The sequence below is a fragment of the Chiloscyllium plagiosum genome, unplaced genomic scaffold (assembly GCF_037043375.1).
Source record: "Chiloscyllium plagiosum isolate Xiang-an unplaced genomic scaffold, Cpla_swu_hap1 HiC_scaffold_22, whole genome shotgun sequence".
Taxonomy (NCBI): domain Eukaryota; kingdom Metazoa; phylum Chordata; class Chondrichthyes; order Orectolobiformes; family Hemiscylliidae; genus Chiloscyllium; species Chiloscyllium plagiosum.
The window spans coordinates 47,898,411-47,922,294 of NW_028270160.1; the positions used below are offsets into that span (position 1 = coordinate 47,898,411).

The window sequence follows — 23,884 nt, forward strand, 5'->3', positions numbered from 1 at the left end:
ACTTTCCAAGACATTCCAACATCACTGACTGAATTTTGCTACTTGAAAAACAAAAAGATTATTAAAGCGAGTACGTGTTTATAGTTCCACAGGAGTGGAGTGGAATTTGTATGTTTATTTATGCAATTTTACTAAATGCCAGAACAAATAAAATACAAATTCTTCAAATTAAACAAATCAACAACTGTTTTGTGAATAATCTTAATTAAAAACCTATGCACTACAAATAAACTGTTCTTCCCACAATTACTGTCAGCAGGTATGGGAGAGAGCCTAACACGGATAAAGCTGTAAAGAAAGACATGAATAGAACTCTGTCAGAAATAACCAAAAGTAGATCTTTAAATTTTTAGTCTTGATCTTTGCATAATGATTACCCAGCTGCAATTCGTTTATCTACGCTTATATGTGTTATAAAGAGGTCTGGGTACAACCACTGGTGGCTTGTAATTGTATACTACCACTGATCCTCCTTTCAACTATCTTATAACATACCAAATAGTTAAATTAAACCAAATTAAAATGACAGCTTAAGGCGTGTTGCAATGATAAATCTAAATTGAAAAGGAATTTTAAAATTTAAGAATGATGAACTCCAAACTCCACCATGCCCGCCGATAATGGAAGAACTGAAGCATACTGATGAGCACCACATGCTCCCTGTCCAACATCACACAAGTACGGACGTAACCATGGAAGAGAACCAGGCAGACAGATACAATGTCCTCCTCAATGACTCACTGCCTGGACATATTAACAACCACCTTAGCCAGGCCGAGAAGCAGACCCATGGAGGAAGTCCTCCAATTTAGCAGCTTCTCTCCATCCCAGCCTGGAGCTGAAGCACAACCAAAAGTTTAAAAGCAACTCCTTTAAAAAAAAATCTAAAGAAGCTGTAGTTACAATTCATATAAAGTTGGCTCATTGACTCCAGGAGGCCATAAAATTTCAAGAAACCTGGAGTCCATTAACTAACAACCCATGGTTTTACACAACTGTCACGCAACAGCTTTCCACTCGAGAGCCTTGACAGTTAACAATATGAAGCAATTCTTTTATGCCAACAAAGGAAATCTCAATAAAATCTTCCTTCTCTTGGGGTTCTGTCAATGAGTCTAAGAAGCCCAATGAAATCTCCTGTTGGTTTCTGCTTGACTGATTGGTTGGTTGGTTTCTGAATCAATCTCTTATTGCTACTGCAAGGAGGTTAAGGCGAAGACAGGTGTGCAGATTCAAAAGTGAGAAATGTTGACTGTGAATTCATGCACATTTCCATCTCTCATATTCTATTTGTCTTGAGGGGTTACTTTTACCATACCTTTAACCTTGGAAGTTGTTCACAGAGTTTTATCTTTGTAAGATGTAACATCTACTTTTCAGTGATGGCATCTGAACTGACAGTACAGTGAAACATATCTCATTGGAACAACATTTTCAAACTTCTCCAATAGACTGATTTTATGCTTCTGTCAGCCAACTTGTACTATTACAATTCACACTTCACCCACACTTATAAGCATTCCAATCTGTATGGGAATTATGTAAATTACCCAACATTTTTCTCAAATTTCCTTAAAAATCTTTGCCACTCTGTATCACTTGCAAAGTTTGGTGGTCTAATACTGAGAATGGTATTATCTCTTTTCCTAGCCTTACGTTAATGTGTATTCAGTTCTAACTCCTTCGGACAACATTATGTTCTAGCAGTGTGACCACTCTGCCATCCATTTGGCACTGCCACTTTCTTTTCTACTTCCACATAACTGTCATGAAACTATTACAATCAGGAATATTAAGGTTTCAGTCCTATCTAAACCCAGGACATGTCACCATTATAGCCATATCTTTCCATAAATGTTAAATCTTCTAACGACAGCTTGTTTTATACGTTTGAACTCTCTTCTTTGTTTTCATATGGAGTTGATATCTCTTTCCCCTTCCACAAACATTACTTTACCTCTTTATTTCCTTTAATAAAACTCCAATCCTTTTTATTTCAGCAAAGTCTTTTGTTTGTTTCAACAATTATACTAATCTGTTCTCCTCCTCTATCTACACTCCCCCTTAAAATTCTCCTCCACGACATTAATAACTTTCTCTGAAAAGATGTTGGTGCCATTTTGGTTCTAATGATAGTCAGCTCCTTGTTCTAGCCATCTCTCTAGTTCCCCAACACTATGCCTATAGTCACACTTTAGCATTCTGCTCCTCAGTCTATCTTTTGCATGGCATAACAAGTAACTCAAAGATCACCACTCCTGAGGTTTAAAGGCTTTTCAATCTAGCTTTCTAAGAACCTAACCACTTAAGACTCTCTGTTAGTTCCAAATCATTGATTTTCGCATTCACCACATTATTTCACAGCTCTCTTCCCCTTGTATGAATTTCTCCACCCATTCATTGATGTCCAGCACAAGAGATGCAGGAAGTTGCAAATGGATAGGAGCAGGTCTGTGAAAGAAGTTGAATATCGACTGAACACAGCATTTTCTACTAGTAACATTCTCCTATTCCTACAACCATACCTCTGTATAGCTGCTAGTGTTAGTTTGAATTCCGAATTGTACCAGCTTTTTTGCAACAATCAATTTCTGCTTTATTTCCTACAACTGTTAACTCTAGAAGAATGTTCCTGTCCTAATGCAAATCAAGGCTAAAATTCTGAAAGCCACCAATCTAATTTCCACTCTCCCACACTCTTTCATAACTCAATATTAATTTCATGCTACTAAGCTCAAACCTACGTAGACTTAGGTTATAGAACTGACTAACTAAAAAGGACAGAGAAAGATTGTCTGAAATCAGCACAAAAAGAATTGCGTTTATATAGCTACTTTAATGTAGAAGAAAACATCCCAAGGTACTACAAAAGAGCACTTACCAAAACAAAATTCAACAACAAGCATTGCAAGATTTTAAAACCTGCGACCAGAAGCTTGGTCAAAAGTGGTAGGTTTCATGTCTCAACAAGAGGAAGATAGGACAGTGAAGATGTTTCAGAAGGAAATTCCAAAGCCTAACAGCCTTCGCAGCTGATGACAAAGTGAAGAAAACTATTAGATGCTCAAACAGAGGTTACAGGAATAGGGAGAGGCAATGGCATGAAGAGTATTTATAAACAAGAATTAAACTTTTAAAACCAAGCATTTACTTGATCATAAGCTAATTAGGTTACCAAACATGGGGGTACTGTGTGGAGCCATATGTAAATAATTAACCAATTACCAATTTAATCAGCCCAGCATTAAGGCAGAAAATAAACTGAAATAGTACCTAATGTTAAAACAACTAAAATTAAACTCACAGAAGTCAAATAAACTAAAATCCAGTAAATATTTCCTAATCCAGCATTCCAGAACATTTATGTACTGTGAGCTCACTTTGATGCCTGAAAATTTGAGAACCCCAGACTGTGTTCAGGGACAGAGCTGAAGAATTGTTCATTGAGAGCACTGTTTTGTCCACAACCATTCTGAAAACTTTAATGGTGCACTGGAGTTAGGATTCATGCACATATGCATAATGGAGCCTCGGCTTCAATTCCAGGATTTCTCTGCCACTGTCTCTTGACTCCAAATGATCATCCAACAATCCTAGCAGAAATCATAGCCAACCCATCCTTTAAGTATGAATGTCCAAATCCCTCTTACTTCAAATTCTCCTAGCCTTTATTCTATATGCCTAATTATCAAACACAGGATATCATATGTTCGTTTAGATATACCAGGGTACTGTTTCCTTTCAGGTGCGTAAAAGGTGCGTAATTGCCCTTGACATTCTGCAGTTTTATTTGAAGTGATATTGTGGCTCGATTCTCCAATCAACATTATTAGAATGATAAAACATATAAATCTCCAATAAGGGCAATCAGACAGCATAATAGATTTCTTTTTCCCTTGTATTAAAAAGACTGTGTTGATAGATTTAAGAGTGGTTAAATGATGCAGTTTCAATAATATGGCTGAAACAGGCTTAAAACAAAAAAAGTTTAAATGTCAAATCAACTAGCTGGTTTTAAACTCACTGAAATAAATTTCTAAGATGAAACTGAACCATTCACTAGTTCACTGCCAACTGGAAAGTTTTACCATGTTTATCTAAAAACATCTGAAATGTATCTGCTAGTGCCTTTAAAGTAAAAATTAAATTTGAAGATGTTCCTTCAAAGATTGTAAATGAATTACCAGAAACTTGCTATGTTTGTTATTCAGATTTGGGGCCTGGTCAGGTTTGTGGACGCAGCCAGTTTCTGGAATAATGTTTTGTTTTAAGTCAGTATTATTAAAGACCAAGTATATTAAATTTATGCTTGTGCAACATGCACCTAGAGTCACTTACATTTATGCTGCTTTCACCAATTTCAGGCTAATTCCAGTGGAAAGTATGGAACACTAACCTCTCCCCTGTATTAAAAACCCTCAAGTTCAATTGGTATTTTGCACTTTATAAAATATTTCCATTTCATGTACATTTATCCCTTACTTACACTTCATAAAACAAATGGTGTTAAATTTTACGCTGCATTTGTCTAATCCAATCTACTAATTCTTCTAAATCCTCCTAAAGGCATTTATAAGATGCTTCTTTCAACTTCATTTTATCCGCACTCTATACGTACCTGCATTCTGTATTATTGTGCCACTATAGCACATCACTGTCTCATGCTTCTAGCCTGGAAATTTTACCTAACCGATAGTTTTTTTTAACCCATTGGTCAGCTTCTTATTCTACCTGTTTCCCACTTGGTGTGCTTTTTTTTCTATACAAGATACCTTATCAAACATCTTTTAGAAAATTCACATGGACAACATCCAAGCATTTCTTTTATTTATAGTCTGTTATTTACTATGTATTTACATACATTTATTTCAATACTTTGTCATCTTGCTTCCCCAGCAACAATGAAGATTCAGACGTTAATGCATGAGTTGGTCTGAATCCCTCAACTTATCTGTCAATCTTTTGTGGATAATGTATAAAAAGAAGCAATAACTCATTTACATCTAAAAACAACAAGGCAGCTGCCATTTCTTGCTAGGTTCTTTTTCTGAAAAGGGCAAAATAACTGGAAATCTAAAGAAACATTCAGCAACAGCAGAGATTGGCTATTAATCCCAAAATGCATCTCTTTGGATCTTTTTCATATTATGAAGCATTTTGATCGTCATTTGAATGAGAATACTAACATTAATGGGACAGGTTGTCAGTGACTAAGCATCTAAACACTGTTCCAGTGTTCAAACACAGCGAGAGTATCACAAGAGGTAATTTGCTAATATACTTGTAAATGAACAACTATGGTTTTTTGACCAAGAGGGCAACTGAAAGCACACCATCCAAGTACAAATGATGATTTGGTCACTATCATCTGAGGCAGTGACCACGTGATGGATTACTTAATAGATAGTAAAACCCAAGAATAAAATTACACTTTGATTCCAAACCTTCTATAAACACAGTGAGGACAACGACATTAAAAAATGGAATCATATAACAAAAAGCTATCTATAAAAGCACTTTTTCAAAGCTGAAGATAAGGTAACACACACAACATGGAAGTAGAACCTTTGTTTGTTTTTTCTAATCCAGGAAGAATCACTCTACTGCAGCTTCAACCCTTTCATAATTTAAGAGATCATGAACTGAGGCAGTGGGAATGTAACGATCATCAAATACGATACGAACCACATATTTCCCCACAAGGACATGATTTCATATAACTGAGTTTCATCGTGAATTGAAAGAGTTAGTTTAGTGAGAGAACTTGAATTCACAGATTTTTAAAACTGTCGGGAGAAGTAGAAAAGGAGGAGAGGTTTCGGGAAGAAAGTCTGAAATTAGAGAGGAAATGTATGCATGAAGAACCAATTATAGTGATGCAACAGAGGCAATCAAATGCACAGGACTCCAATGTCAAAAGAAAATGACAAAGATACCGAACATGACAAAGGCTGTAGGTAAACAGCTAGAAATAGCCACAAAAGATTGACAGATAAGTTGAGGGATTCACGACATTGAAGGGCAGCCAGAGGAGGTCAGGGTGTGGAAATTAATAAATTTGAAGATACGTATGTTCTAACTAAATATACTAACGACAAAGCCAGTGCACAGTGAGAACAGGATGTTTGGATGACTGGCACTTCATATGGGATATAATATGATTCGTAGAACAAGTAGTAGTTTACTGACCGTGAAGGCTGGGGAGACTGAAGGTAACATCTAGTCTACAGGCAACAGCAACACCTCCTCAGATTTTGCTGGCAGTGAGTAGATTCAGACAAGTGTAAATCTGAGAAGGTGGAATTCACTAAGCTTTATGTCATCCAGCACCTGAAGGCGGGCACAATCTGGATGAGCCAGGGAAGATGACATATCTGTAGCAAGTGAGCAAAGTTTCTGAGGAGATCCAAGTGAAATAGTTTCACAATGTTTATCTCAATATTCAACTGAAAGAAATTCTGGCAATCATGGAAAACAGGGATGGAAAGTAAAGCAACAAGAGAGTTGGAATACATATGTCATTATCACACTTATGACTGTTTACCTGACAAAAATTAAATGTAGATGAGGAAAAGGGCAAAGGCTTTTTTGGAAATTCTAGGAAAAATACATAGTTGGACAGGAGAAGATATTATTGCTGAGCTCCTTGAAGAAGGAGCAGTGCTCCGAAAGCTTATACTTTCAAATAAACACATTGGGACTATAACCTGGTGTTGTGTGAGTTTTAACTTTAATCTTATAAAAGTAATATGCTGTATATGATAAAACTCTGAAACAAACACAGAAAATGCTGGAGAAACTCTGCACGTCCGGCAGCACCCATGAAAAGAGAAACAGATTTAATGCTTTGTCCAGTATGACTCTTAGAGTCACAGAGTCAATGGTTGAGTCAGAAACTCTCAACACAAAAGCAGTATGATTTAGATATTCACTTGTGTTGCCATAGCCTCAAGGGTTATGAGCCAAAAGGTGGAATATAGGATTAGTGTTATCAGATTTTTTGGACCAGCACAAACATGATGGGCTAAATAGCACTCCTTCTGAGCTCTAAATAGTCTATCTGTCTAGGAATGTACTCAGAAGAGGTTAAGAACATGGAGGTGGCAAGATCAAATGGCTATAGATATGGGTGAGGTTCAGCATCAGCAAAAATGTAAAAATATTAGAATGAAAAGGGACAAAGGAGTAGTTAAAATAAACAAGAATTAACTAAACGAGAGCAAGCCAAGACAAAATGAATACTGGGTGAATTTGATTCAAAGTGGGAATTCAGTGCTTAGAAAGAAAGAGGTACATTAAGTACGGAAGATTTATTGCAAGACATTAAACTTGCTGAGTGGGGAGTTCAGTGAAGCAGAGGGCGGAGGTGTTTCTTTATCAGCAGCTGCTGTTCGAACTTTAAAATTTTGAAAACTATACACTGTTAAAACAACCTAGGCACAAGACAAATAAACTTATAATAAGGAGTATAAAAGTAAGATTAAAATAGAGCATGGAAGCTCAGCCAAGCTTAAGACCAATCCTGTGCGCATGGAGATTCATGGACACTTCAAGACCAACATAAACACAGGGCCGTTTCCCCAGCTGCACAAGCTTTGGGTGTGGATACTCAAATGGTAGTTGGAGTCACTGTCACACATCAGCAAAGATCTATAAAGATAAAAGGGTTACACCACAAAGGTAAGAAATGGATGATGCCAGGCAGTTGGACAACCAGGCAGGTAATGCAGAAGTCCCCCAAAATCTCACTCTCCAATTGATTTTCTGTTATGAAGAAGATTCTTTGGAAAATTGCAGCAATGGATGACCCAGCAAGACAAGAGGGAACAAAGATGGAGGAGGAGAGCAGGACTGTTGGGAGATTCATTACTTAAGGGAACAGAAAGACATTTCTGAGACCACAGACAGGTTGGTATGGTGCCTTCCCTGGTGCAAGGATTAAGCATATCAAAGAGCCGCTGCAGATTATTCTCTGGCGAGAGGATAAGCAATTGGTCCACATTGACAGTAATAACAAGGTAGAAAGAACAATATGGTCCTTCAAACAATATTTAGAAAGCTTCATAGAACACTAACAAGAAGGACCTCAAAAGTAGTCATTTTCAGTTTACTCCCAGTGTCACATGTGAATGAGAAATAAGAGGATGAGACAGATGAATGCATGGCTGAGAAGATGGTGCAGGAGGGAGGGCTTTACATTCTTGGGACATTAGGACTGATTAGGAGAAAGTGAGGACTGCAGATGTTGGAGATCAGAACTTAAAAATGTGTTGCTGGAAATGCGCAGCAGGTCAGGCAGCATCCAAGGAGAAGGAGAATCGACGTTTCGGGCATTAGCCCTTCTTCAGGAATGAAGAGGGTGTGCCAAGCAGGCTAAGATAAAAGGTAGGGAGGAGGGACTTGGGGAAGGGGCGTTGGGAATGCGATAGGTGGAATGAGGTTAAGGTGAGGGTGATAGGCCGGAGAGGGAGTGGGGGCGGACAGGTCGGGAAGAAGATTGCAGGTCAAGAAGGCGGTGCTGAGTCTGAGGGCTGGGACTGAGATAAGGTGGGGGGAGGGGAAATGAGGAAGCTGGAGAAATCCGCATTCATCCAGTGGCTGGAGGGTTCCTAGGCGGAAGATGAGTCGCTCTTCCTCCAGGCGTCGTGTTGCCATGGTCTGGCGATGGAGGAGGCCAAGGACCTGCATGTCCTTGGCGGAGTGGGAGGGGGAGTTAAAGTGTTCAGCCACGGGGCGGTTGGGTTGGTTGGTGCGGGTGTCCTAGAGGTGTTCTCTGAAATGTTCCGCAAGTAGGCGGCCTGTCTCCCCAATGTATAGGAGGCCACATCGGGTGCAGCGGATGCAGTAAATGATGTGTGTGGAGGTGCAGGTGAATTTCTGATGGATATTGAAGGATCCCTTGGGGCCTTGGAGGGAAGTGAAGGGGGAGATGTGGGCGCAAGTTTTGCATTTTTTGCGGTTGCAGGGGAAGGTGCCGGGAGTGGAGGTTGGGTTGGTGGGAAGTGTGGATCTGACTGGATCTGACAAGGGAGTCGCGGAGGGAGTGGTCTTTCCGGAACGCTGATAGGGGTGGGGAGGGAAATATATCCTTGGTGGTGGGGTCCGTTTGGAGGTGGCGGAAATGACGAAGGTTGATCCGATGTATCTGGAGGTTGGTGGGGTGGTAGGTGAGGACTAGCGGGGTTCTGTCCTGGTGGCGATTAGAGGGGCGGGGTTCAAGAGCGGAGGAGCGGGAAGTGGAGGAGATGCGGTGGAGAGCATCATCAACCACGTCTGAGGGGAAATTGCGGTCTTTGAAGAAGGAGGCCATCTGGATTGTTCGGTATTGGAATTGATCCTCCTGGGAGCAGATGCGGCGAAGGCGAAGGAATTGGGAATATGGGATGGCGTTTTTACAGGGGGCAGGGTGGGAAGAGGTGTAATCTAGGTAGCTGTGGGAGTCAATCGGTTTATAGTACACGTCCGTGTTGAGTCGGTCGTCCGAGATAGAGATGGAGGGGTCTAGGAAGGGGAGGGAGGAGTCTGAGACGGTCCAGGTAAATTTGAGGTCGGGGTGGAAGGTGTTACTAAAGTGGATGAACTGTTCAACCTCCTCGTGGGAGCACGAGGTAGCGCCGATGCAGTCATCAATGTAGCGGAGGAAAAGGTGGGGGGTGGTGCCAATGTATCTGCGGAAGATGGACTGTTCCACATATCCAACGAAGAAGCAGGCTAGGGCCCATGCGGGTGCCCATGGCTACTCCTTTGGTTTGGAGGAAGTGGGAGGATTGGAAGGAGAAGTTGTTAAGAGTGTGGACCAGTTCAGTCAGTCGCAGGAGAGTGTCAGTGGAAGGGTACTGGTTGGTTCGGCAGGAAAGGAAGAAGCGGAGGGCTTTGAGGCCTTCGTGATGGGGGATGGAGGTGTATAGTGACTGGATGTCCATGGTGAAGATAAGGTGCTGGGGGCTGGGGAAGCGAAAATCATGGAGGAGGTGAGGGCATGGGTGGTGTCCCGAACGTAGGTGAGGAGTTCTTGGACTAAGGGGGACAGGACCGTGTCAAGGTATGTAGAAATGAGTTCGGTGGGGCAGGAGCAGGCGGAGACAATGGGTCGGCCGGGGCAGTCAGGTTTGTGGATTTTGGGCAGGAAGTAGAAACGGGCGGTGCGGGGTTGTGGGACTATGAGGTTGGAGGCGGTGGATGGGAGATGCCCTGAGGTGATGAGGTTATGGATGGTCTGGGAGATGATTGCAAGGGATATGGCATCTGGAGAAGCTAGACAGGTTGCACCTGACTGGAACCAGGATTGAGTTCCTTGCTCATGCAGTTGTGGGGGTCTTTAACTCTGCAGGTGTATGGGAACAAAGAGAGTATATCAGATAATACCAGATGCACAAAACACTAAGAGACAGATAGCATCAGAATAGAGAACAGTAACTTAATAGATCGAACTGCAGAAAGAAACAGAGTCTATATCAGGGTTCCACTATGTAAGGAAATGCACAAATTGGTGCAGCTTGCCATGTGGAATTATAATGCTGTGACTAAAGTACAGAGATGGATGAAAGAAGGCAGTAGTGAATGCTAAATATTGCTGCTTATAAGGTTTTCAGAAAAGATAGGAAAAAGAATAAAGGAGGTTTAAGGAAAGAATTGTAGTGCTGCAGAAAGATGATTCACAAGTTCAACAATAGAGTCAGTTTGGGTAGAACTAAGGAAAAAAAGGATGCAATTACATTGTTCGATATCGACTGCTGACCATCAACCAGTGAGGAGGATGTAGAGGAACAATATGCAAGAAAATTACAGAAAGGTGCAAACATCGAGTAGTTATACTTGGGAATTTTAACTACCTGGATATCGACTAGGATACTGCTACTGATTTGATTTAGTCACTTGTACAATGAAAAGTTTTGTTCTGCAAGCAGTACAGGCAGATCACAGCAAACAAGATCAAATAGATCATAGGGTGCTTGGACAGAGCGAGGTATATAAGTTTATGGCTGCACAGGGGGCACACAGAGCAAGATCAACACTTTGAAGTTAGAGCGGCTAAAAAGAGCAGGAAAGAAGCTGTTCTTGAACCTGCTGGTGTGTGTGTTCAAGCTTCTATTTCTTCTGCCTGATGGAAAAGAGCATTATCGGGATGGGAGGGGTCTTGATGATATTGGCAGCCTTTCTGCAGCAACAAAAAGGGTAAATGGAGTCCATGGATGGGAGGTAGGCTTTCATGATGGTCTGGGCTGTGCACACAACTTTCTGAAGTTTCTTACTGTAAAGCGTAATGATAGACAAGCAATCCTAGATTGAAAACTTTTACCAGCAGTGCATGTGCAATCCAACAAGGAGAAACGGTCAGAACGGATTCTTGGGAACAAGATGGGTTAAATAATTCAAGTGTCAGTGAGTGAACATTTAGGGGTGGGGGGCTCAGTGGTTAGCATTGCTGCCTCACAGCACCAGAGACCTGGGTTCAATTCCAGCCTCAGGTGACTATCTGTGTGAAATTTGCACACTCACCCTGTGTCTGCATCGGTTTCCTCCCACAGTCAAAGGTGAGCAGGTTAGGTGGATTGGCTATGCAAAATTGCCCCGTAGTGTCTGGGACAGGAGGATAAGCCATGGGAAATGCAGGGTGACAGCAATTCGGTGGGACGCTCTTCAGAGAGTTGGTATGGATTCAACAGGTTGAATGGTCTGCTTCCACATTTTAGAGATTCTATGAAGAGGACAGTGATTACGATATCATAAGATTTAAGATGATGACGGAAAAGTTCAAAGAACAGTCCAGAGTAAGATTAATAAACTGGGGAAGAGCTGACTTCAATGGGGCAAGAACAGAGGTGGCTGGACAGAATGGACCAAAGATTGGTGGGACAAACTGTAGTCAAACAATGGGCTACCTTCAAAGACAGTTTTGACATCGCTGAGGTATACAGAACAACGTTGGTTATCTGAACAGCAAGGAAAGAAATTTTGGACTATCCGACTGAGACCTCAAGGTCCTGTAAAAATTATATTAAATTTAAATAAAAGAACAGTGAGAGTACGCAGCCTGGGCTGGTGGAGGGATCAGGTACAGATTTGCCACGGGACCCTGTTCCTGCTATTGCCACCCACCACGGGAACCCTGTTCCTGCTATTGCCACCCACCATGTGAACCCTGTTCCTGCTATTGCCTCCCACCATGGGACCCTGTTCCTGCTATTGCCTCCCACCTCGGGACCCTGCTCCTGCTTTTGCTATCGCCACGGGAACCTTCTTCCTGCTGTTGCCTCCCACCACAGGAACCCTATTCCTGCTATTGGCACCCACCACAGGAACCATGTTCCTGCTATTGCCACCCACCACGGGAACCCTGATCCTGCTACTGCCACCACCACAGGAACCATGTTCCTGCTATTGCCACCACCACAGGAACCATGTTCCTGCTATTGCCACCCACCACGGGAACCCTGTTCCTGCTATTGCCACCCACCACGGGAACCCTGATCCTGCTATTGCCACCCACCACGGGACCCTGTTCGTGCTATTGCCACCACCATGGGAACCCTGTTCCTGCTATTGCCTCCCACCACAGGAAACCTGTTCCTGCTACTGCTGCCACCATGTGGACCCTGTTCCTGCTATTGCCTCCCACCACAGGAATCCTGTTCCTGCTATTACTGCCACCATGTGAACCCTGTTCCTGCTATTGCCTCCCGCCACAGGAACCCTGTTCCTGCTATTGCTGCCACCATGGGAACCCTGTTCCTGCTATTGCCGCCACCACAGGAATCCTGTCCCTGCTATTGCTGCCACCATGTGAACCCTGTTCCTGCTATTGCCACCACCACGGGAACCCTGTTCCTGCTATTGCCACCACCACAGGAACCATGTTCCTGCTATTGCCACCCACCACGGGAACCCTGATCCTGCTACTGCCACCACCACAGGAACCATGTTCCTGCTATTGCCACCACCACAGGAACCATGTTCCTGCTATTGCCACCCACCACGGGAACCCTGTTCCTGCTATTGCCACCCACCACGGGAACCCTGATCCTGCTATTGCCACCCACCACGGGACCCTGTTCGTGCTATTGCCACCACCATGGGAACCCTGTTCCTGCTATTGCCTCCCACCACAGGAAACCTGTTCCTGCTACTGCTGCCACCATGTGGACCCTGTTCCTGCTATTGCCTCCCACCACAGGAATCCTGTTCCTGCTATTACTGCCACCATGTGAACCCTGTTCCTGCTATTGCCTCCCGCCACAGGAACCCTGTTCCTGCTATTGCTGCCACCATGGGAACCCTGTTCCTGCTATTGCCGCCACCACAGGAATCCTGTCCCTGCTATTGCTGCCACCATGTGAACCCTGTTCCTGCTATTGCCACCACCACGGGAACCCTGTTCCTGCTATTGCCACCACCACAGGAACCATGTTCCTGCTATTGCCACCCACCACGGGAACCCTGATCCTGCTACTGCCACCACCACAGGAACCATGTTCCTGCTATTGCCACCACCACAGGAACCATGTTCCTGCTATTGCCACCCACCACGGGAACCCTGTTCCTGCTATTGCCACCCACCACGGGAACCCTGATCCTGCTATTGCCACCCACCACGGGACCCTGTTCGTGCTATTGCCACCACCATGGGAACCCTGTTCCTGCTATTGCCTCCCACCACAGGAAACCTGTTCCTGCTACTGCTGCCACCATGTGGACCCTGTTCCTGCTATTGCCTCCCACCACAGGAATCCTGTTCCTGCTATTACTGCCACCATGTGAACCCTGTTCCTGCTATTGCCTCCCGCCACAGGAACCCTGTTCCTGCTATTGCTGCCACCATGGGAACCCTGTTCCTGCTATTGCCGCCACCACAGGAATCCTGTCCCTGCTATTGCTGCCACCATGTGAACCCTGTTCCTGCTATTGCCACCACCACGGGAACCCTGTTCCTGCTATTGCCACCACCACAGGAACCATGTTCCTGCTATTGCCACCCACCACGGGAACCCTGATCCTGCTACTGCCACCACCACAGGAACCATGTTCCTGCTATTGCCACCACCACAGGAACCATGTTCCTGCTATTGCCACCCACCACGGGAACCCTGTTCCTGCTATTGCCACCCACCACGGGAACCCTGATCCTGCTATTGCCACCCACCACGGGACCCTGTTCGTGCTATTGCCACCACCATGGGAACCCTGTTCCTGCTATTGCCTCCCACCACAGGAAACCTGTTCCTGCTACTGCTGCCACCATGTGGACCCTGTTCCTGCTATTGCCTCCCACCACAGGAATCCTGTTCCTGCTATTACTGCCACCATGGGAACCCTGTTCCTGCTATTGCCGCCACCACAGGAATCCTGTCCCTGCTATTGCTGCCACCATGTGAACCCTGTTCCTGCTATTGCTGCCACCATGTGAACCCTGTTCCTGCTATTGCCTCCCACCACAGGAACCCTGTACCTGCTATTGCTGCCACCATGTGAACCCTGTTCCTGCTATTGCCTCCCACCATGGGACCCTGTTCCTGCTATTGCCTCCCACCTCGGGACCCTGCTCCTGCTTTTGCTATCGCCACGGGAACCTTCTTCCTGCTGTTGCCTCCCACCCAGGAACCCTATTCCTGCTCTTGCCACCACCACAGGAACCTTGTACCTGCTATTGCCTCCAACCACAGGACCCTGTTCCTGCTATTGCTGCTGCCACGGGAACCATGTTCCTGCTACTGCCACGGGAACCCTGTTCCTGCTATTGCCACCACCATGGGACCCTGTTCCTGCTATTGCCACCCACCACGGGAACCCTGATCCTGCTATTGCCACCACCACGGGACCATGTTCGTGCTATTGCCACCACCATGGGAACCCTGTTCCTGCTATTGCCTCCCACCACAGGAAACCTGTTCCTGCTACTGCTGCCACCATGTGAACTCTGTTCCTGCTATTGCCTCCCACCACAGGAATCCTGTTCCTGCTATTGCTGCCACCATGTGAACCCTGTTCCTGCTATTGCCTCCCGCCACAGGAACCCTGTTCCTGCTATTGCTGCCACCATGTGAACCCTGTTCCTGCTACTGCTGCCACCATGTGAACCCTGTTCCTGCTATTGCCTCCCACCACAGGAACCCTGTACCTGCTATTGCTGCCACCATGTGAACCCTGTTCCTGCTATTGCCTCCCACCATGGGACCCTGTTCCTGCTATTGCCTCCCACCATGGGACCCTGTTCCTGCTATTGCCTCCCACCTCGGGACCCTGCTCCTGCTTTTGCTATCGCCCACCATGCTCCCACCATGGGAACCTTCTTCCTGCTGTTGCCTCCCACCCAGGAACCCTATTCCTGCTATTGCCACCACCAGGGGAACCTTGTTCCTGCTATTGCCTCCCACCACAGGACCCTGTTCCTGCTATTGCTGCTGCCACGGGAACCCTGTTCCTGCTACTGCTGCTGCCACGGGAACCCTGTTCCTGCTATTGCCACCACCATGGGACCCTGTTCCTGCTGTTGCCTCCCACCATGGGAACCCTGATCCTGCTATTGCTGCTGCCACGGGAACCCTGTTCCTGCTACTGCTGCTGCCACGGGAACCCTGTTCCTGCTATTGCCACCACCATTGGACCCTGTTCCTGCTATTGCCTCCCACCACAGGGACCCTGGTCCTGCTAGTGCCTCCCACCACAGGGACCCTATTCCTGCTATTGCCTCCCACCATGCGGACCCTGTTCCTGCTATTGCCTCCCACCACAGGGACCCTGTTCCTGCTATTGCCTCCCACCATGGGGACCCTGTTCCTGCTATTGCCTCCCACCATGGGGACCCTGTTCCTGCTGTTGCCTCCCAAAATGGGGACCCTGTTCCTGCTATTGCCTCCCACCACGGGGACCCTGATCCTGCTATTGCCTCCCACCATGGGGACCCTGTTCCTGCTGTTGCCTCCCACCATGGGACCCTGTTCCTGCTATTGCCTCCCACCATGGGGACCCTGTTCCTGCTGTTGCCTCCTACCACGGGAACCCTGTTCCTGCTATTGCCTCCCACCATGGGACCCTGTTCCTGCTGTTGCCTCCCACCATGGGGACCCTATTCCTGCTCTTGCCTCCCACCACGGGGACCCTGATCCTGCTATTGCCACCACCAGGGGAGCGTGTTCCTGCTATTGGCACCCACCACAGGAACCCTGATCCTTCTATTGCCACTCACCATGGGAACCCTGATCCTACTATTGCCTCCCTCCACGGGAGCGTGTTCCTGCTATTGCCTCCCACCGCAGGATCCTGTTCCTGCTGTTGCCTCCCACCATGGGGACCCTGTTCCTGCTGTTGCCTCCCACCATGCGGCCCCTGCTCCTGTTGTTGCCTCCCACCATGCGGCCCCTGCTCCTGCTGTTGCCTCCCATCATGGGGACCCTGTTCCTGCTATTGCCGCCGCCACAGGACCCAGTTCTTGCTATTGCCTCCACCATGGGAACCCTGATCAGTTATCCAAACAATCAGTTATCCGAACAAAATTACTCACTGCCTGTCTCATTCAGATATTCAATGTTATTCTGAACACCCTCAAAAGAACAAGGTGGGACAAACAATCCCAGAATCAGATGAGATACATGCAAGAATGTTGAAGAAAGTGAGAGTGGAAATTGTACAGGCACTGGCAATAATCTTTGAATCTTCTGTCGATTCAGGAATGGTGTCAGAGGTTGAACAAATACAAACTTAACACCTTTGTTCAGGAAAAGTAGAAGGATAAGACCAGCGATTACAGTCCAATCAGTTTATCTTTGGTGGTGGGAAAAATTCTTGAAACAATTATTTGGAATAGAGTTAATAGTCATGTGGAAAAATGACAATTATAAAAAGATAGTATGGATTTAAAGAAAATTTGTGTTTGACTAAGTTGTTAAGAGCTTTTTTGAAGAAGTTACAGTGAGAGTTAAAAAGAACAACATTGCTGTTAAGGTGTACATGGACTTCCAAGAGATTTTCAATACAGTACCACAGATCCGACTAGAGAGAAAAGTTATAGCTTGTGGAATATATAAAACAGTTGTAACGTAGATACAAAACTGACTGAAGGATTGGAAATAAATAGTACTGGTTAATAGATATTTTTCAGTCTGGAAGGAGGCTTGTAGCAATTACCTAGGGGTTGGCATTAATTATTGAGATCTTAGTGTGCAGATGAAGTTCAATGCAGAGATGTGGGAGGTGATACATTTTATTAGAAAGAACATGGAGATACACTACAAAATACAGGGTGCTATCTTAAAAGGTATGTAGCAGCAGACAGATTTGGGTGGTGTATGTATGTCTAAGTCACTAAACGTGGCAGGGTAGATACAGTAAATAGTTAATGGAGCACACAATACCCTAAGTTTTATTAATAGAGATATAAAGGAGCAAGATGGTTATGCTGCACTTATCTAAGACCAGTTGTTAAATCTCAGTTCTAGAAGGATGTGAAAGCATTGGAAAGAACACAGAACACGTTTACAAGGATGTTTTTGGGGTGAGAAACTTCAGTTATGAAGGGAGATTAGCAAAGGTGGGACTATTATTATTGAAGAGAAAGATAAGAGAAGGTTTAATATGTTTCCACAATCATGACAGATCTGAACAAAGTAGATAGGGAAAAACTATTCCTCCTCATGAAAGTATTAAGAATGAGTGCACAAAGATATAAGGAAATATGCAAAGGAAGCAAATGTGACCGTGAGAAAGTCTTTTCCACAGTCAGTAGTTAGGGTCTGGAATGCACAGCCTAGTACGACAGTGGAGAAGGATTCAACTGAGACATTCAAAAAAGCATTAGATTATCATTTCAACATAAACAATATTCAGGATTATGTGAAAAGATAAGGGGATGGTGCTAATGTTCATTCAGAAAAGAGCTGGTGCAGCAATAAAGAGCCCAACAGCCTCCTTTAATACTGTAATAATTCTATGACTGTGAAACAGAAATGCAGGGAGATCCCTTATAAGTGTTGTAAACAATGAAGATGGATGTGAAGGACACCAAAAAGGAATAGGGGGGTAGTGCACAAAGGAGGGAAAGTTACAAGAATAGGGGTCATGACAAGATGTGGCAATCAGAGCAAGAAATAGCAACTTCAGGAAAACATGGATGTAAGGTATAGGTTGGCACAATAGACTCCTTGGGGGGGGGGGGAGCAGGACAGGCAGGACTTACCGCAATGGATCAGCTGTCACAGCCATGGTAACATTACATTGATCCTCAACAATCTGGAGGATAACATGGGCATTGTTCAAAGGAAATGAGTGTTCTGGCTAGTCATTCAGGCAAGCAGTAGCAACATGATCAGAGTTTGATTGTCAAAATGGAAAGTGAACAACATGATCAACAAGTTCAGATCATGAAGCACCTGAAATATCTATTCTGAAAGAGACAGCAGCAGGCAGAATTGATATTGTAAAAAGAAAACCAAGGGATAAAAAGTATGTCATCTAGGATGATGCTTAATCCTTGACATTCTGGAGGAGATAAGGTCAACTGACATGTCAAATGGGGTGAAACCCAATTAGGGAATGTTATTGGAAACATAGATGACTTGGGGAGAGGAGACATAGAACTGGGATTCAGTTCAAAAATACTGCTTAAAGACTAGGATCCAAAGTGATAGCTAATACATACAACCAAATGAAAAATTTGGAATATTAGCATAAGTAAAAGACATCCAAGAAGTCCTTCAAACAGGAGCTGGATGAGAGGTGGAAACTTCCTACTGTCCATTAACTACCAATAGCATACTTTTTTATTCTAAAAAGATTAATTTGTACAATACAGTGGAAGCCCATCAACCAAGCAACCGTGACAGAAATAGAATCATTCAATTCTAAAGTTCATTCCTATTAATAGAAAAGCAGCAACAGTTGGAAGAAATTATCTCCACTTACTACCACCAACTTCTTTTAAACTTTTTTTGTTACTGTCAATATTCCAAAATGCAGTCGTTTCAACATGGTATTTTCATTTCTTTCCTCATATGCAAGAATTGACGATGAACTGTTTACCGAGCCTGTTGCAATACTCCCAGACTATCACTCTGAAACATAAATCATGGTTCTTGCAGCATTACTTACAAGTGTGTAGACACTCAGTCACTGTAGTTGGCTTGATTAGATAGCCCTTGCAGATGTAACAAGTGATGAAGGCATTAAATTCTCTCACTAGGTATTTCCTTTGTGTAGCCATTGTTGAACAAGGTAATAGTAAAAGAACAGGAAAATCAGGCCAGAGTTGACAGGTGGCTCTATGCTTAAAGGACCTGCTGTGCTGCTCGGCACAGCTGCACTGCTCCAGGCATCTGTCTGAGAAATTTGTTGAAACAAATTTGAAGCAAATCAACTTCTCCAGGAGTACATTGTCCTTTAGTCAAGGATCAAGGTTATGCTTTTCTCTTCTTCTGTATTGTATAAAGTGTCCAAAACCTATAGCATTACAAGATAAAGATGTTAACTGTACATTATAGCTGAAAACAGTGCAGTGATTGGCTATTGCAGTGCTGTAAAACTATCAATTTACTTATTTAAAATGTTTCTTTGAAGTTTAAGTTGTTCATGAAGCAACGAACATTTTAAAACACAAAATAAAAAGTACACTTTCATGATTGCATCAAAGTAACTAACATCAACAAACTGAAATTTGCATTTGGTGTTTTGGTTTTGGGATAGGGGTATGGTTTAAATTTACAAATCTCTTATTTCGTCACAAAGCAAATTTAAATCCCATTCTGTCATAAACACACACCTTTCAGTTTAAGATGTTTAGTTACTGACACCAACAAAAATAATATCCAAGTGAAAGAATGCTCCAGAATGATGTAAATGTTTTCGAGCGTTGTGAAAGATTATTGCAAATAATGTTTAATTTTTAATTAATTTGGATCAGATTCAATCCAAATTAAAAATAACATTTGTAGAAATAAAATAATTTGCATAAATGGTCTACCAGAAACAAAATTAATTGAAAATAATATTAAAATATCAGTTGAAGTGATATCATTATCTCATTAGGAAATTTTCAGCCAGGCTTAACTTATGGTAAAACCAGAGCTTCATGCCATGAAACCATCAAACCACAAGTCATTTTGGTAACCAGGTAACAATACAGGTTGTTGCATTGAACTTGTACATCTCAAATTTACACATCTAGGGTAAAAAAACTTGTAAAATATCGCAAATTTAACCATTATTTGATTCAATGGCATTTCTCCTTTAAATTAAACTTGGTTACTTTAAGGAATCCATAAATCCTACTCATAAACTGGGTACATGTGACACACACATTGGTGAAAAAACTGGGAGTTTGAGAGTAAATGTTTCAACTATTTGTCTAGATTTCCAAAATTATTTGTGTTACAATGCTGATTTTTCTAAAAGAATTTCACCAATAATTCTGTTCTTTGAAACTTTAAATTCCTACATAGAGTGACGGAATCCGCTGCATTATAAAACGTTACAAAATGCCGTTTTCCCCGTACTGCCCCACAACTTCCAAGCAACGCACATGAAGCCCTCCCATGAATGCTACTTGTGCATCGTCACGCAGCGAAGGGTGGAAGATGCAGCCTTGTGTAAAAGTAGGCCGTATCGCAATGCTGGCCACCAATCGGGTATCCTCTGTTCAAAGAGGCGCTCTTGCCTTCTTTGCCGAACAGCAAATTGATGGGTACGCTGTGAAAGCTGAACACGTGGAGCCCTGTCAGTTTGACTCGGTGTGCTGTAGTTATTATGTGCGCAGGTGTGTGCGTGGATTTAGTGTGGAGCGCACTGCACTTACTTATGAAGCTGTTCCAATTTCACTATACAGTCCAGGCAATGCTGTCCCTCTCCCTCTATATTATATATATAAATAAATCAGCTGACACACTACGCACCGAATTCTATCCCTGGGGTGAATACAGCTTATATCCACAAACAAACTCATCTCACCACTTGTATCTCGCAATAATGGAGATGGACCGATTGCCTCCCTCCCTCCCTGGGATTTTTTTGAAAAAAGCAACTGCGCAGCAGCATGATGTAGCGTGAAGCGAGTCAAGGGGAAAGCGAAAGTCCGCTTTCTACTGTAACACTGAGCGGTACCGAGCGCCCTGTGTCGTGTCTGTCTCTCATCAGGAAGCCACCAGCGTCACTATTTGCGTCAGGCTGCGAGAGAGAGAGAGGGAGGGAGAGGAAAACAGATCTGCTCCCGAGTCGGAGCCGCAATCCAACTGGGAAAGTCGCTTCTCTTCCACCGGACCCGGTAGAAGAGACAGAAAGAGGTGCTGGGTGAATGTATGAGGAGGGTCCAAACCCCAGCCTGTTCTCCACCAAACTCCCCTCTCTCCCTCAGTCTCCATAGATTTTTTTTAAAAAGCCCTAGAAGTTTCCAGCACAGTTTTGTGTGTGTGTGTGAGAGAGAGAGAGTGTGTGTGTGGCGCATTAGTTATTTCAGAGCTACCCGGGCACCTTTAACTTCAAGGCTGCTGCTGCACTAACAATTACGGCAAGGTCGCTCGGCGTCTACCTACCGGGGCAACTTGATCCTGACACATGATCGCATCCTAAACAAACTTTACAGGGACTGGAGACAAGAGCCAGCTCCACTCAGTCACCACATCGTCCCCCCTCCCCCCCCCATACCTCAGTGAGGCATTTTTTTTTCTTTCTTTTTGGCGACTGCGTTGCTTACCTTTTTTTTCATGAGGCCATAGTGATTACAAGAGGGCTAGAGTTTTATGAAAAAAAATTTTGGGGGGGGGGGGGTTGTGGTGTTGGATGGGAACCGCGGCCGGATGATGTCTCAAAAAAAAAGCAAGAAATGAATAAACACCCAGGGGGGAGGTGGTGTTGAAGAGCGAGAGGGGAAAGGGACAAGTTTTGTCAGTGGGTGAATGGCACTCAGCACTTGCTGCCCTGTAAGAAGCAGGAGTGAGATCGCGGAAATACCGAGAGGGAGGGGGGAGAGGGAGAGAGAGACGGGGGGGTGGGGTGGGGTGGGGGGAGGAGGCGGCTCTGCGCTTGTTTACGCGCCGCCCGGCCATTCCAGCGCCGAGCCGCGCTCATTGGACACTAACTAGGGCGCTCGCTTCGAACCGGGACCGGGGCCCTGCCCCGCTCCCTGGGACACTCTAACACCGGGGCCCTCTCATCACTCTCTCCCCGGGGTCTCCCTAACTCCAGGACCCTCACCCTCCCCCTCCCCATCGCATCCCCGCATTCATCGGGGTTTCAAACTCACACTCACACACACACACACCCCCCCCCCCCCCCATTGCTCGGTGGGACCCTCGTGGCTGGGCTGGCACCTTTCCTTTCCCCACCCCTTGCCGGGGCTGGGTTCACTCCGATTCTCCCTCTGATCTTCACCCCCATCCCGTAACAAACACGCTGTTCTGTTCCTTCTCCTACCCCTTCCCGCCAATAGCGGGATCCTGTCAGAAAGTTGGCGGCCCTGTGTGTGTGAGTGAGTATGAGAGTCGGGCTAGGCCTGGGCGGGCTCTGGGGTGCCGGTCACCGGTACTGTACCTGAGGGCCCGGCCGCCGGCTCTGCCTGTGTGAGGAGGGGGTGGTGGGGGGGGGGGGGGGGAAGGGTAATGGTGGGGGGGGGGGAGAGAATCAGCCCTATCTGTGACATCATCAGCATAGCAACGGCACGGTCCGACAATGACATCATCGCCCCGGCAACCTCCACAACACGTGACGCAATCACCGTAGCAACCTGGAACATGTGACGTCACCCACCACGAAGTGGAAGCGTTGTGACGTCGACGACGAAACCAGAGGACGACGGCCTCATGGAACTGCCCACATTGCAACATTGTCCTCGGAACTTGGAATTCAATCAATTGCCCTCATCAATAATTCATATTGACATAGTCAGTGGTCCAGTGACGCCTGTTATAGTCCAACAGGTTTATTTGAAATCGCCAGCATTCTGAGTTGCCCCTTCGTCAGCTGAAGCACTCCAAAAGCTTGTGATTTCAAATAAACCTGTTGGACTATAACATCACTTCCACCCCCAGTCCAACATCAGCACCTCCACATCGTATTGTTATGTTCACAGGACACGAAGAGGGGTCATGAATTATCCAAAAAAACTTTAAAAACCCTTGTTTAAACTTTAAAAAATTAACTTTGTTGGGCTAAAATGTGGCTGCCAGTCATCACACGTCACATTACATAATCAGCAGTTAGCTGAATAAAACTCAAGATATCATCCTCCCAAAATACTCCATCCTGCATTGTTTGGGCCTCGCTGTCCACAACACAAAAACACCACATGCAAAATAGCTTTGCGGCCAGTTCTGTCCAAAGGCGAACTATTCAAAATCATTATGCCTGAAGTGGTGCCAACAACTCACCACTGATGTAATAAAAAGGAAATGTGGTTCTAACTAGAACTAGAAGCCAATTGAAATTGATTCATCTGGGAATCTTCATATGTCCAAAATTCCTGCTCAGTGAAAATATGTTTTTAACTGTACATTTTCTGAAGTCTTCAATCTGATAGGTATCTAGTTTCATAATATTAGTCTGCTAGGAATCTAAGGCCAGCTAACATTATAATCACATTCAAAGCCAAGCTGAACCTATCTCTATTCTCAATATCTTCAAAACATGGTTCTCAAAAGAAATCTCATAGTTGCCTGAAAAATTGAATAACTTCATTTGTTGCACTTTCAACCACAAGGAAAAGGGATTCTAAAAGTTTAGCCAATCGCAAAAAACTTCAGCAGACACTAGACTCAGACGATATAACGTGAATTAATGCTCAAATTTAGTTTGACTTTAACCACAATTTGTTTGCTGCAGGTTGTTAATTTACCTAGACTTCACAAACAGAGGGTTCGGGGAAGGCATGCTGCAACCCATTTCAAAAAGAACAGAACAAAAAAAATAA

At 44.5% G+C, this 23,884-nt stretch overlaps 1 protein-coding gene across 1 annotated transcript in view; it reads right to left on the reverse strand.

Moving 5' to 3' along the window:
- pcgf5b (polycomb group ring finger 5b) overlaps positions 1-21,890 on the reverse strand; it is a 182,903-nt gene extending 161,013 nt beyond the window's left edge. Inside the window, 2 exon segments of the mRNA XM_087999271.1 lie at positions 19,081-19,428; positions 21,674-21,890. Coding sequence (XP_087855397.1) covers positions 19,081-19,192 — 112 coding nt within the window. The 5' untranslated portion in view covers positions 19,193-19,428; positions 21,674-21,890.
- Between the last annotated feature and the right edge of the window lie 1,994 nt (positions 21,891-23,884).